The sequence below is a fragment of the Chelonia mydas genome, chromosome 2 (assembly GCF_015237465.2).
Source record: "Chelonia mydas isolate rCheMyd1 chromosome 2, rCheMyd1.pri.v2, whole genome shotgun sequence".
Taxonomy (NCBI): domain Eukaryota; kingdom Metazoa; phylum Chordata; order Testudines; family Cheloniidae; genus Chelonia; species Chelonia mydas.
In genome coordinates, this window is record NC_057850.1 from 151,716,304 (window position 1) to 151,731,311 (window position 15,008).

A 15,008-nucleotide genomic window follows, 5' to 3' on the forward strand; every position below is an offset into this window, starting at 1 on the left:
GGGGTTCTCAACCTGGGGGTCGGGACCTCTCGGGGTTGCGAGCTGTCAGCCACCCCCCCCCCCCCCAAACCCCACTTTGCCTCCAGTATTTATAATGGTGTTAAATATACTAAAAAGTGTTTTTAATTTATAAGGGGGGGGGTCGCACTCAGAGGCTTGCGATGTGAAAGGGGTCACCAGTACAAAAGTTTGAGAACTACTGTTTTAGAAGTAAGGCCTGGTCTACTCTAAAAAATTAGGTCTGTTTAACTACATCAGTCACAGGTGTGAAAATCTACCTGTAAACAGTGCTAGGCAATGGAATACTTCTTCTGTTGACCTAGCTACTTCCTCTTGGGGAGGTGGATTACCTACATTGATAGTAAAATCCTCCCATCTGTATAGGTAGTGTCTGTGCTTAAATGCTACAGTGGCACAGCTGCAGCATTTTAAATGTAGATAAGTCCTAGTAGTTCTCCTCTTCTCTCACTTAATTTTTTTTCATAGGTTGGAAGAGAAAAACAAGCTTTCCTGCTTTTTCAATTCCCAATTGGTTTCTCAAGTTTCAGTAAACTAGTCATTTAACTGAACTAGTTGAATAATCTGAAAGGAAAATATTCTCTTGGCACCTGCAGAAAAGGATATTTGCTGTCAAAAGCTGGTTTTGCACTTTAGCAAACTCTGGTTCTAGGTGCTTAGCCAATCACTTCCAGCAGTTCAGTGAGCTGACTTTCTTTAAAACTTTGGTAGCAAACATGTGCTGCCTAATATTAATTTTGTTTAATTTTAAATTAATATAAGATTGTAAGTTTAGGCCCTAATATAGGTAATCAAAGTTTCAAATTTAATTTTAAATTTATTTTTAAAAACAAAATTAAATGTAGTTTTTTTTATTTTTAAGTCATCGATTTCAATTCGTTCAAAACAAAAAACTTCATAAGTGTTAGAGTTATGATTATGTGCGATTCAAGAGAAGATGGACCATTGAACATAGCCATAAAAACTCTGGAATGCACAAACTAAAGATATAAACGCTTTTGACACCAGTCTTTTTTATCCAGTTCTCTCTTGGGTTATTAACTGAACCATTTTCATTTCTGCTGTCCTGAGTCACTTTAAATAAGATGGTGAATTGAATTAATCTGACAAAGAATCAAGTAACTGCAGTTTACAGTCTTGGTTCTTTAAAAATGTGTTCAATTCTTTTGGCCTCACATGAACATAGTTTATTTGTTAGAAAGTTATAATCTATGGGGCAGGCATCAATAGCACAAAAAGGAATAATGAAATATTGGCTGTTTAGTGGTTCAAGAGAAAATTACTTAAACAAATAGTTGAAATGCTGATCTAAAAAAACAGTCTGTAAATAGTTGCCACAGTATTTGTTTTTAATATAAAAGATTGATTTAATTTCTTGTCAGACAATGAATTGTGGGGATTCTTTCTTTAGAAACTGTTAAATTCCTGGATCCTGCAAACATTTATACCTGTACTTTACCTTACTCAAGTGAGTAAAGCTAAGCATGTGTGAATGTGTTTTCAGGATTGGTACCCAATTACACAATTTTTCTGATGTTTTCTAGAACATAGCAGATTGTTTTCTTGAATAATAAGGATTCATAAAAAATCATAAAGTTAAAGTGGCTAAGATCAAGTTTAAGGAAACCAACATTTTTGTCTGTTTAGTACAGCTGTTTCCTACCTCAGATCTGTCAATTTAGGATTTTTTCTTTTAAAACTCCTTCATATACGTTTCACAGTAATTATGCCATATGCGAGTTTGCAAATGGAATTTTCAGTAGAATGATACTGTCTGATAACTATTATTGTTTACTGTGTAACTTTTGTGTGTGTTTATGAACTTTTTTTACTATGCTTTAATTTAGATTATGTGGATAAACCCCTGGAAAAGCCCTTGAAGCTAGTTCTTAAAGTTGGAGGAAGCGAGGTCACTGAACTCTCAGGATCAGGGCATGATTCAAGTTATTACGATGACAGGTCAGACCATGAGCGAGAGCGACACAAAGAAAAGAAGAAGAAAAAGAAAAAAAAGTCTGAGAAAGAAAAGCATCTTGATGATGAAGAGAGAAGGAAGAGAAAGGTAAGCAATGGCTCGAGAATGCAGGGATACAAATTCTTTTCACATTTGCTTGTCATATCTGAAGTGTCTCTTTCTCACATGAAAGTGTACATTTCAGTTTAAGATACAGTTGACTGAGCTGCATAACTAAAACATAGCAGTATTATTTCTTCCTTTCCACCACTTCTAATCCAACGAGGGTCCTTTTTGTACATTTTCATCTCATTCTTAAAAAAAAAATCCTTTTTTTTTTGTTTTTTGTCCAAATTTTCTGTCGTCTTAAACAAGAGAGGGCTGTGTTTCACCAAATTAATTGCATTTGGAAGTTGGAGTAGGACTAAATTTTATAATCACTCAATCTCTAATTATGCAAATTCTTATGCATGTGTTTTTAAATTTACTCATGTGAGTAGCCCCATTGAAGTCTTCTACAACTAGTGTAACTATTTTTTGATTTCTTCACTTGCCATCATCATCTGTGTCTTTGTCACCTCCATGTCGGATGAGTTAATATGTTGTATGTGGGACTATCTTTAAAGACCACTTCAGTTGGTGCAGAATAGGACAACCCTCTTGCTTAGCACAATGTTGTGCAGGATACTCGTTAAACCACAGTTTCAGATACTGCATTGTCTCCCTGTTAACATCTGAGGGCAGTTCAAGATGTTTCTTCATCTACAAAGCCCTGTACGTGGGCGTGGCAGAATTCAATGTTTGATAGTTTTGACAGATATCAATGTTTATTTTTCACCATTTTTTCCAATTTTTATCAGTTTAAATTTTCACATTTATAGGAAATTATGGGAGGAGTCAGACAATAACTAATGACAGTAGACATTGAGATTCAGAAAGTTAAAACTTTATAAACTGTTAAAAAATAAATTGTCAACATCACATGTCAAAATATACAAAGTAAATATCCTTATTAGAGTTTGATTTAAGTCCTCAAGCTGCATATATCTTTCTTTGTCTATGTGAAAATTTCAGTTATTTTTGTGGACTTTTTTTTTTTTGTTGGTTTGTTTGTGTATGATGAAATCAACATTTACAAATATTTACTGATTTAAAAAAATCTAATCCTTCCAAGCCTACCTTTGTGGTTTGGGTCCTAGTGACTGCTGTTCTTCGCCAAAATATGTGATGTGGTCAGCTAACAGTCCTTAGATTTAATTATCCTTCCAGGGGCTCCCAGTATCTTAATGTTCCCTGAGACAACAGGAAGGGGCGTGTTCTTACAACTTGTGAAACGTCTGTGTGCTCCTCACATATATGGAAGGTATTCATATGATAATTTGCAGAACAAAGTAATGATTTTATTATAAATCTTTTACTGTATTACCCACTAATCAGTCTTCATGACGGCTTGTCTACAATTGAAAATGTTGCATTTTTAAAATCTGATATGTTGCATCTCATTGGAGTTATAAACAGGTGCTTTATTACATTAAGAATGGGAGAGTCCCAGCTTCTGAACTGAACCCAGCATGTGATTCTTGTCCTGGAAGTTCCTGATACGTTGGACTTCAAAACTAACATCCTTAGATATAGAAAATCTATTTTAGATCATGTTTAAAGGTTTCTGTGACTCCCTTTGAGACCTGCACAGATACCCTTGATAACTAAGGCGCTTGGCTTTACCAAAAGGAGAGGGATTTAAAAAAAAAAAAAAGTATAACCTTTTGTAAAACGCCTTAAAGCATTCCTAAAATAGCTCTTTTATAATGTACATAAAGTCCATGGTTTGGTGTGATATAAAGACTTTATTGGCCCTCATTTGCAATAACCTGCATTTCTCACTTGTTTCTTTGCTAGTTGTAAATACTATGGCTTTCCCAGACTTGTGCTACTGAAAGCTGTATATGTTGTACAAGATGAGACTGTCCTGTATTCCATAAACGGGCGTGAAGTTAGTAACATCTGTAGTTAAGTAGTGTCAAAGCATTCTTCTTTTATTTGCTAAAATCTTTCTGAATCTTTTACCTTTCAGTTCTATTCTCCCTAGATTCTTATAGGGCCTTCATCCCTGTAGTATTTGAAAACCTTCCAGTAGTGCATTAGGCAAGGTGACTTGAATTATCTTCATTTGTTTTCTGCCTGAGAGTGAATTTTTCTGGAAAGTTTGATCAAAAATGGGTCAGAAATTCTTGAGAACAAGGCAATGGAAAAAATGGTTTCTGTTGTAGAAACATTTTTGCAACTTATTTTTGAACATCTCTATTACCACTAATTACCTGGGACTAAAAAACTGAAATTGCACAGAATAACAGCCATTAGGGAAGAAAAGTGTGTTGTTGTGTTCTATAATGTTTTTTGTTTTTTTTACTTTGCTAAGTCACTATTTTCAGACCTTCATAATTGTCAGATGTGCAGTTTAAAATTATAGAACCTTTTAACAGTGATAGATCCAAATGTTGTAAATGAAAGAGGGCTGCACTGAGCATGCATCGGTAAGTACTGTAGTAAAAAATGGGAGTGAGGCCGCCTAATTCAATACAAGATTGCTCATGTGCTGTGGAGGCTTACAGGAGAAGATCTGTCAAATATCTCCAATCTTGCAAAGCATTTGTAGTTGCCTCTGCTGTGGAGTTTGAGTTTCAGCATACTTACTCCATCCCAGTGCATACTGTCTTCTACTTACTGCACCAGACAACAAATGTGCAATGAACAAGGCAAAGCTACGTGCTTCTTGCGTCATCTTATAGTTACTATGAATGAAGTATCACAGCTGACCAGTTAGGGCTTACAGAACTTTACAGGTAACTGTGCTCTTTCATTGTGCAATTATTTGTACACATTTTAATGCCATTTTTTTCAGCAGAAGCATAGTAACTACCAACCAAAAAAAGTAGATGACTAGATACAGAAATGGAAATGATTTGCAGACAGGTGGTATAAGTAACAGAAATCATTTTAAAGAAAGTATGTATAAGGTTATGCTTTAAACCATAATTGTCCACCTTACAGTTCAGCACTAGGAGTCTGGTTTTTTTCCCATAGGGATTTGAAGAAACTATATTTTTCTTTAAATTTCTTGACTTTCATAGGTGTCACTTGGATACTTAGTATTATTATAATAAAAGGCTTTTGTATGAATATTTTATCTGAACCTGAACTGCCGTTTGTGAATATCTTGTTTTAACTATCTCCTATCATTGCTATATTAGGAAGAAAAGAAGAGAAAGAGGGAGAAAGAGCAGTGTGACACTGAGGGAGAAATGGATGACTTTGATCCTGGGAAAAAAGTGGAAGTTGAGCCACCTCCAGATCGCCCAGTCAGAGCTTGCAGAACTCAGCCAGGTAAGTGACCAAGGCTAGATGGGAAAACTGGAAAATTTAAATTTCCTAGTATGTTCTTTAAAATTTTTCATAACTGAGTGTTAAAATAATACTTCTGATGATATACTAGGATATTAAGCTTTCAAGCAGTATGTAAAGATTTCTGCTGAAATCCTTGGATTTCAGCAGATTTTCCAGGTTGGAAAGATACTCTATGAAAAGCAGTTATTCCTCTTAACACCTTTGGGGCTTGATGGGTACATTCCCAGGTGCCAGTTAGAAGTAAATTTTCAGTTAATTCTTCACAAGTTCACATCAGAGCGCATTTGCCTGTTTGAAGTATTAAAAAAAGGATATTTAAGTTTCATTCCTGTATTGCTGTTTGCAGTATGTGCACCAGAATAAGGTGAACTGCAGATACATGTAATTATTTAGATTGAACATATAAAGGACCTGTGCATTTCTCTAACTTCCTAACATGACATGAAAATATAACCTATAATAACAAAATGCAAAGAGGAGCAAAAGAGCCAGAGATCCCACACCAAAGCAGTGATTCAGCAGGAAACATAACAAAATCCCTGTCCGTAAGCTCTCCCCAAGTCCCTCTTCCACCTCTAAATCATACCCTTCCCTCAGTGTCCTGTACAAAAATTGGTCTTTGCAATATGCCCTAAGTGTCAGAAAATTCACACTATTTTGGACCGGTACAGGAGCAAATGCACAGGCAAGGGAGAATGCCTCTCCAGCAGCAAGCTCTCTTTTCTAAATTGTCAAGCTTCAGCTCAAGCACCTACCTGATATTATTTGTGGCAGGCTCTCAAGTACACAGGTCCTAAGTCATTAAGTTGTTAATTTGGCTTATATCACCTTAAAACCTTTTCAGGTGCCACCAGGCAGCTAGTGCATGTACCTGTAATGTGTGGTTTTTATCCCTTCTCACTATACAAATTCCATTAGATCCTGGAGCCAATGCTCAATATTAAATTTAGATAATTTTTATAAGCCGTTTTTTAAAATTCCTTCAGACTTCTAAATTCTTTGAAATCCTTTACTAACAAAAACTTCAGGACAAAGGAATCTCACTCCTGAGTGTCCTGTTAACTTTGCTTAGGCCGCTTCCTTGAAAGATACTTCAGTAAATGTCTAGCAGAAATCTGGACCTGTATGAAAATTAGCAGGCTTCATTTCAATCTTCATAAGATTAGAACGATGGTTGTTGACAAGGCAAATTAAAGACTGGAACTATACTTATCAACTGAGCAAATCAATATTGAGGAATTGGCAGGTTATAGGTGCTCCCTAAATTGAGGGTGTAAGCCTACTGTCAGGATGGGCCATAATCCTACAGGTAATTCACATTGACTGCCTCTGAACACACTGGGGCATTGAAAGCCTGGCAAATTTGAAATAGATGACTGTGATATGTGTCCTGTAGGCTGCTCTTTTTCACCTGTCTAGAGATGTGGCTTCCCCAAACATTTCATTTGTCCTTCCTGTTCTGGTTGAGGAAAGGGGAGAGGGTCTCTGTTACTCAGGTGAGAAGCGGGTCTTAATCTGCTTTCCAGGAGAATTCAGAATATTGCTTGTTTAATTCTTGCAACTGCTAAATCTGTGCACCCTCCTTGAAGTGCACAATCATTAAGGGATCGGTGTGCACTTCATAGATTCATCTGTGCGGTAATTAAAATATACTTGTGTCTCTAGCTCCTGTGTTTGTTGTTTGTCTTAATTTTTAAAAATTAACCCAAATCTTAGGAAAACTGAATGCAAAAATTTTTGTAAATGGAACACTAAGGTTGCACTGATAAAATGAAGTGAGGAAATGCAGAAATCAGCACTTCTGCAGCAATATCTGCACAGTCAGGTGTCACATATGAAATCATTTTCTTTGTTACACAGATGCCTGAATATATTACTCCTTGTTGTTAAATACTTGCCATAAAATAAGCAGGTTGTGTGTCATGTACGATGATGTTGCTGTACGCACCATAGTGTGTGTATTTCTTTTACTTCTATTCTGCATGAACATTTCTCATTTAATATAATTAAATAACTAACATATAAAGAAATAAAGCTTTATTGCATGTCAGGAATAGATTTATTATATGTGTTTTTGCTGCCCTTGAAATGAAAGACTGAGTGACTTCTGGAGCGAGTTCGGGCCGTAGGGTACGTATTAAAGACTTGGTTAGGTATAAAACATGAACTTTGTTCTGAAGTAAATACTTTCGTTCAACTGAACTTTATAAATATTTTTCACTCTCAAATTGCAGCTGAAAATGAGAGCACACCCATCCAACAATTATTAGAGCATTTCCTTCGTCAGTTGCAAAGGTAGGTCTGCATGTTATATAGGTAGATGGTAACTGATGCTTATTAACATGCTGCTTTAGAATCTTCTAATTTGGTCTTCATTTTGGGATGAATCATTTCAGACTGATTTATAATTTGGTTTATCGCCATTGCTACCTTACTGGAGCCAGTAAGAGAAACTATTCATGATTAATTGCATTTAGAAAAGTAGGAACTAGAAGTTTCCGTTGTCATTTATAATTTGATTTTTGCTCTAGGGCCCTTTATGTACATTAATTACTTATTTTAGGGATTGGAAACCACCACAAACTTTTGTTCCATAAAATGGAATAATCTCTGGTCAAATCTTATGGTTTATTCTCTATCTGATTCAAATAAAAGTTCATAATTAATGAGCTGATAACTCACTGGTTGGGGGAGGTTTTTTCATTTTATAATTTTTTTTGGAAGGTATCAGCTCTGTACAGTCCAAGTCTTTGAAAAATCACTAGTAGAACCTATTTTTTCTCCCTTCGTAATAAAACTATACATTTTAAATTTGAGACTATTAATCAGCTATTAATTCTAAAACTAGTTGATCAGGAACACTACTCTGAATTAACTGCTTTAGTAGAAAGAAGAAAAATCCTAATCAAAAAGATGAAAATCAGAGTTACTCCTGCAAGGTGTTGTGACCACAATTTCTACTGATCTTTTGTTGTTTAAGGAAACTAATACAAGAGAAGTGCAGAATGCATACCAGTAAATCAATAAACAAACAATTTCAAGCGCTGGCTTATAAATAAAAATTAGGGCTGTCAAGCGATTAAAAAAATTAATTGCGATTAATCACACTGTTAAACAATAATAGAATACCATTTATTTAAAGAGTTTTGGATATTTTCTACATTTTTAAATATAGTTGATTTCAGTTACAACACAGAATACAAAGTGTACAGTGCTTGCTTTATATTTTTTATTACAAATACTTGTACTGTAAAAAACAAGAAATCGTATTTTTCAATTCACCTAATACAAGTACTGTAGTGCAATCTCTTTATCATGAAAGTTGAACTTACAAATGTAGAATTATGTACAAAAAACCCCTGCATTCAAAAACAAAACAATCTAAAACTTTAGAGCCTACAAATCCATTAAGTCCTACTTCTTGTTCAGCCAATCGCTAAGAGAAACAAGTTTGTTTACATTTACGGGAGATAATGCTGCCTGCTTCTTTTTTACAATGTCACCTGAAAGAGAGAACAGGCATTCGCATAGCACTGTTGTAGCCGTCGTTGCAAGATATTTATGTGCCAGATATGCTAAAGATTCATATGTCCCTTCATGCTTCAGCCACCATTCCAGAGGACATGCGTCCATGCTGATAACGTGTTCTGCTCAATAAACATCCAAAGCACTGTAGACGGACGCATGTTCATTTTCATCATCTGAGTCAGATGCCACCAACAGAAGTTTGATTTTCCGTTTTGGTGGTTTGGATTCTGTAGTTTCCGCATTGGAGTGTTACTCTTTTAAGACTTCTGAAATCATGCTCCACACCCCATTCCAATCAGATTTTGGAAGGCACTTCAGATTCTAAAACATTGGGTTGAGTGCTGTAGCTATCTTTAGAAATCTCACTCTGATACCTTCTTTGCATTTTGTCAAATCTGCAGTGAAAATGTTCTTAAACAACATGTGCTGGGTCATCATCCAAGACTGCTATAACATGAAATATATGGCAGAATGTTGGTGAAACAGAACAGGAGACATACAGTTCTCCGCCAAGGAGCTCAGTCACAAGTTTAATGCATTATTTTTTTAAAAAACATCAGCATGGAAGCATGTCCTCTGGAACTGTGGCCAAAGCATGAAGGAGCATACGAATGTTTAGAAAAACTGGCATACAAATACTTTGCAATGCCAGCTACAAAAGTGCCATGTGAACACCTATTCTCACTTTCAGGTGACGTACATAAGAAGTGGGCAGCATTATCTCCCATAAATGTAAACAAACTTGATGTCTTAGTGATTGGCTGAACAAGAAGTTGGACTAAGTGGACTTGTAAGCTCTAAAGTTTTACATTGTTTTGTTTTTGAGTGCAGCTATGTAACAAATAAAAATCTACATTTGTAAGTTGCATTTACAGGGTAAAGAGATTGCAGTACAGTACTTGTATGAGGTGAATTGAAAAATACTTTCTTTTGTTTGCCATTTTTACGGTGCAAATATTGGTAATAAAAATGATATAAAGTGAGCACTGTCAACTTTGTATACTGTGTTGTAATTGAAATCAATATATTTAATAATGAAGAAAAACATCCAAAAATATTTAATACATTTCAATTGTTTAACAGTACTATTAAAACGGCGATTAATCGCGATACATATCTTTAATTGTGATTGATTTTTTTGTTAATTGCTTGAGTTAACTGCAATTAATTGACAGCCCTAATAAAAATATTTCCAAACAGACTAAATATTCTTAAATCAAGTCAAAATTCTCTCTCCCATATCTGCAGATGGATGCAGATGCTTTTATTTTTTAAGTGACAACTGGTGTTAATGACATAAAATGATATGTTATAAGGAGTAGTGATCATTTTCTTTCCTAGCATAATTATATATACTTTTTATTCCATTTTTAGGAAAGATCCTCATGGGTTTTTTGCTTTTCCAGTCACAGATGCCATTGCTCCTGGATATTCCATGATAATAAAACATCCCATGGATTTTGGCACTATGAAGGACAAAATAGCAGCAAATGAGTACAAATCAGTTACCGAATTCAAGGTGAAGTGATAAGAATTTAGTTACTTCAAAACATTTTCAATAAAAAACTTTAATTTGAGTGAGATTTTTAGGTGAAATTAATTCATGTCAGTCAGGCTTCTAACATGTCATTCACTTATAAATAATTCATCACACTTTTTTATATCCTGTTGGTAGGAGTGGGAGTATACTGTATACTCTATAATCTGTCCTGCTGTCCTAGGGCAACTGCTAAGATTATTGCAGACCAAGAATGTGTACTGCCGATAAACTTACTGTGGTATGCAGTTCAGTGCTACAAGGAGATAACATTCAGAAAAAACATTCGAGAAGGACTCATTTTAGAGAACTCTAGATGATTTGTTTAAATCTAGATTCGTTCATTAGTGACCAAAAGGTGATGGTGCCCTTTGGAGGCACTTTGACTTATGTTAAATGATCGTGATGTTCTGACTGAAATGAAATGAAATGTGCTGTATGTGGAAATTTCAGCTCCGCTTTAACTAGAGAGCTGCTATTAGCATCTCCGTAATTCTTTGGCAGATACTTTATGTAAGGGCAGGTCTACGCTAGAAGCGCTACATCAGTGCAGCTGCGCTGCTGTAGCGTGTCAGATGAAGACGCTCTGTGCCGATGGCAGAGTGCTCTCCCGTTGGCATAATTTCTCCAACTCTGCAAGAAGCAGAACCTATGTTGGGGGAGAGCATCTGCCAACACAGCGCTAGTGTGGACAGCGCTTAGGGTGCTGTAACTTGCGTTGCTCAGGGGGCTGGCTTTTTTTTAAGTTAGGTCGATTTAAACAGTAATGTAGACCTGCCCTCTGACAAAGAATAATTTTTTAGTTTGTATAATCTTTTTGTACAGGTAGTGTTTCTTTCTTTGATTATTGCCTTTTCCAAGGGATTTACAGTTTGAAATTGCCGGCTAGCATTGGACCAGTTTCTTGGTTATTGATGGCTTGTTTTAGGGGATTTGAGGAAATGGCCTGTTTCACTCCCATTGGGTGTATTTTGGTTCTAGTTACCGGGAACTACATTGGTGGGATTGCTTGCTCCACTGGTGATGGATGAAAACAAGATGTTCATAGTGATTCTTTTAGATCCATCAACTGCCTTAAATATCATTGTTCATAAGGTGGCATTGATGCATCTTTAGAACTTAATAGAGGTTGGCGGCGTGGCTGTTGAGTGGTTCTGTTCCTTGCTTTGAGAGGTCAGGGTGGTATTGGGCAAACAATTACTTGTCTTTCACAAAGGTGCTCTCATTCAGGGTTGCACAAGTATTCTCTCTTGTTCAGTGAAGTATGAGACCATTATGGGAGTTGGTAAGAAAGGTCTGGGTTGCAGTGTCTTCAGTGTACTAACACTTACCCTTTGTTTCTATCTCTCCCAACTCCACTGGTTCATTGGAATGAGCTATTCAGAATCTTAACAGCAAGACGTGGGTGAGAGTTGGAAGGCTGAGTTTCAACACAGGCAAGACTGAAATAGTGGTTGTCGGCAGGGGGGAAGCCACCCCAGAAATTATGGCAATTATATCATGGCCCCCCTATTAACAGGATTGTGATTCGTTTGTTTCTGAAGTCTTCACCTGTGTTTCTTTTTGTAGCTCCAGTTTCTACTGAATACTCTGGGAGTAGAGGTTGCCAAGTGTCTCATCTCCTGTACTTGACAAAGAGTTTGCATCTTTTTCTTTCAGATGTGGGTTTCATCACTGTGGTTCATACTTTGTCATCTCAAGGTTGCTTGTTGCAGTACATTCTATATTTCTTATGGGCATAGTTCCACACGGAAATTGTAGCTGGTGCAAAATGTGATGGTTCCCTTATTAAGTGTACAGAAAGCACATTACGCCAATATTCCATGATAAGCCCTGACTCGTATTTGATTTTGAGATGAAGTTTGAGCTGTTAGGATTTACCTGTAAAGCCATAAACGTTCATTCTAGTTCTGTTTACAGGAGTGATCTCTAACTGTTGCTACCATAACCAGTTATGATTATCTGAGGTACTTGACCTGAATAAATATTTCCTTGTAAGAGAAGAGTCATTCAGAAACATACGCATCAACTAAGGAAAGAGAATGGGTGAGGGAGCCTGCGATAGCTTTGTTGCCAAGGAGTGGCGGTTATTCCAAGGCCAGTAGCTTAGGAAAAGATTTTTGTCCTCCCTGTACAGCTCTTCAGAAGGAGTCATGTCACATAGAGCCCAGACTCCCTACCTTGTTTGCTCCTTCACTCGTGCCTTTGTTCACGGTCCCCCATTTCTGTCCCTCAAATTGTCTCTTTAATCGAAGAGGCTTGAGGCAAATCACTTAACCTCAAGTAGTCACAGCAGCTGTGACTGTGCCCCTCTGCTTCTTTAGCATTGTATTGATGGCTTTTGCCCTAGGTATCAGAGCAGGACTTTCCCAATCCCTGCCTTGAAACAGGAAATTAAGAAAAGAAAGATTTATTCTAATTTAAAGAGTTTCTTCTGAGATCAGAATCTGGTTAGGAGTTTAGGCCCAGATTTTCAAAGGTCTTTAGGCACTTAAAGATGCAGTTAGGCACTTAATGAGATTTTCAAAAGCACCTAAGTGCCTAACTCCAATTATAGGCACCTAGGGGCTTTTTAAAATCCCATTAGGCTCCAATCTGCATTTTAAAAATGCCTAAACACCTTTGAAAATCTGGCCGTGAGACTATAAACTCCAAAGGCTTGTTTTTCGAGAGGCATAGAATTCCTTGCACAAAAGTGCACGCGCAGATAGGGTATGTTCATGCACAAGTGACCGAGCTGTAGCTCACGAAAGCTTATGCTCAAATAAATTAGTTAGTCTCTAAGGTGCCACAAGTACTCCTTTTCTTTTTGCAAATGCAGACTAACACGGCTGTTACTCTGAAACCAAGAAATTATGATTTGCATGAGTAGCTACCTGATTTGTGTGCAGAGACTCATTCAAATCTAGTTGTTTGTACAGTCACCCTTTAAGTATTTAAGTGTTAGTGGGAGTTAGTCACCTTTGGGAACCAGTGCTATCAAGCTAGCTCTAATTTATCATGTCGTGATCTAATTTAATGAGGGCCAAGGGACTTTAGTGTTTGCTTTGATTCTTGCTTTGCAAAATTCTGAAACTTTCATATCCATTTCAAGTCTACAGAAAAAAATTTTTTAAATAGTTCATGGATCTCATGTAAAACTGTTAGTAATACTTTCCATTGGGTTATTGTGAGAGAATAATAATGAATAGTGTTCTTTTTTAATGTGCACGGAAAGGAATTGCACACTTAAAAGGCTTATCCAATTTATATCAGAATATGGCTTTGTTACTGATGCCTGTAGAGCAGTCCTGCAGTAAGAAGTACAGATTTTAAAGGGGACATGGAAAGCAAAAGAAGAAAATGTGTTTATGCCTTTTCTACTTTTTTTTTATTTTTATGTTTAAAGGATGTCTGAAAGGTAGTTTCAAAAATGCTTTTACTTTAGAAATTGTGTTCTTCTGTATCCTGTTTCTCTCGACAGACACTATAGAACAGGAATAGTAACAACATCAGAGATGTCATGCAATTAAACCAGATTAAGAGAAGTGATTTTTATTCAGGCTGTTCTAAAATTCCTCGTCGCATGCTTTTGTTTACATCGTTTTAATTTAAATTGGAATAAATGATTGGGAGGGGAAAAATGTCTGTCTTAAAGATTCAGTGACACAAAAACCTTCAGTTAAGGAGTGAGAGAGCTCACAATACAGATCTGTGACTACTCTATTCCCTGAGTGAGTCCACCTGGAAAATCAAGGAAAACTAGACTTTATATTCCAGCTACTTCTGAGTTTAAAAAATGAACAAGGAAAAAGTTGTGTGTGCATAAAATAAAGTTTAACCTTTCAGGACTTCACTGAACATCATAAGGAAGCAAAAAAGGTGCAACCCTTTGCAAGTCAGTTTTACTTCATATTCACTTAATGTCCTTGAACACTTCTTAGTGTTCTCAAAATGTCTTTGCATTGAATGCTTCTTAATGTGGCTGTCTTCACAGGATGTTATCTGGAGTTCTTTTTTATGTTCAGTTATTGAAGGAGGTATGAAGTTTTAGCAACTCTTGTGTTTTGTGTTTTTCAGGCAGATTTTAAACTGATGTGTGATAATGCAATGACGTACAACAGACCAGATACTGTGTACTACAAGCTAGCCAAGAAGATACTCCACACAGGCTTTAAGATGATGAGCAAAGTAAGAGATCTATTAAAAACAAAAAGCAGAAAAGATTGGTTAAACTGACAAGGACTATAATCAGTCATAGTGATAAACATTATTTCATCCATCTGTCATTAATTATAGCAGTGCCCACCCGTGCTGCTATACTTAAGGGCTTGTCGGCATTTCCATTATAACCCCCCTTTCTTTTAGGTCCTGATTATGCACCACTGAAATCAGTGGGAGCTTTGCCACTAACTTTAATGGGAGCAGAAACAGGGCCTAAATCTATATAACCCAACTATAAAAATTTGTTTCAGGCTGAAACTTTGGACACAGGGTTTCACTTGAGAAACAAATTTCATTTACCCTATTGATTTTAAAGGAGCTGAGCTTTTTTAAAAAGTTTTGACTGTAAAAAGGTAGTGGATT

The 15,008-nt window shown here is 36.3% G+C and overlaps 1 protein-coding gene across 6 annotated transcripts in view; it reads left to right on the forward strand.

The window, feature by feature from the left end:
* The window catches only part of BRD9 (bromodomain containing 9), a 56,245-nt gene that overhangs the window by 1,776 nt on the left and 39,461 nt on the right, over positions 1-15,008 (forward strand). For all 6 annotated transcript variants that reach the window (XM_037889860.2, XM_037889861.2, XM_037889863.2 and 3 more), the window contains exons 2-6: positions 1,866-2,080; positions 5,224-5,356; positions 7,612-7,672; positions 10,280-10,424; positions 14,502-14,612. In XM_037889860.2, the coding sequence (XP_037745788.1) occupies positions 1,866-2,080; positions 5,224-5,356; positions 7,612-7,672; positions 10,280-10,424; positions 14,502-14,612 (665 nt within the window). The remainder of the gene's footprint in view (positions 1-1,865; positions 2,081-5,223; positions 5,357-7,611; positions 7,673-10,279; positions 10,425-14,501; positions 14,613-15,008) is intronic.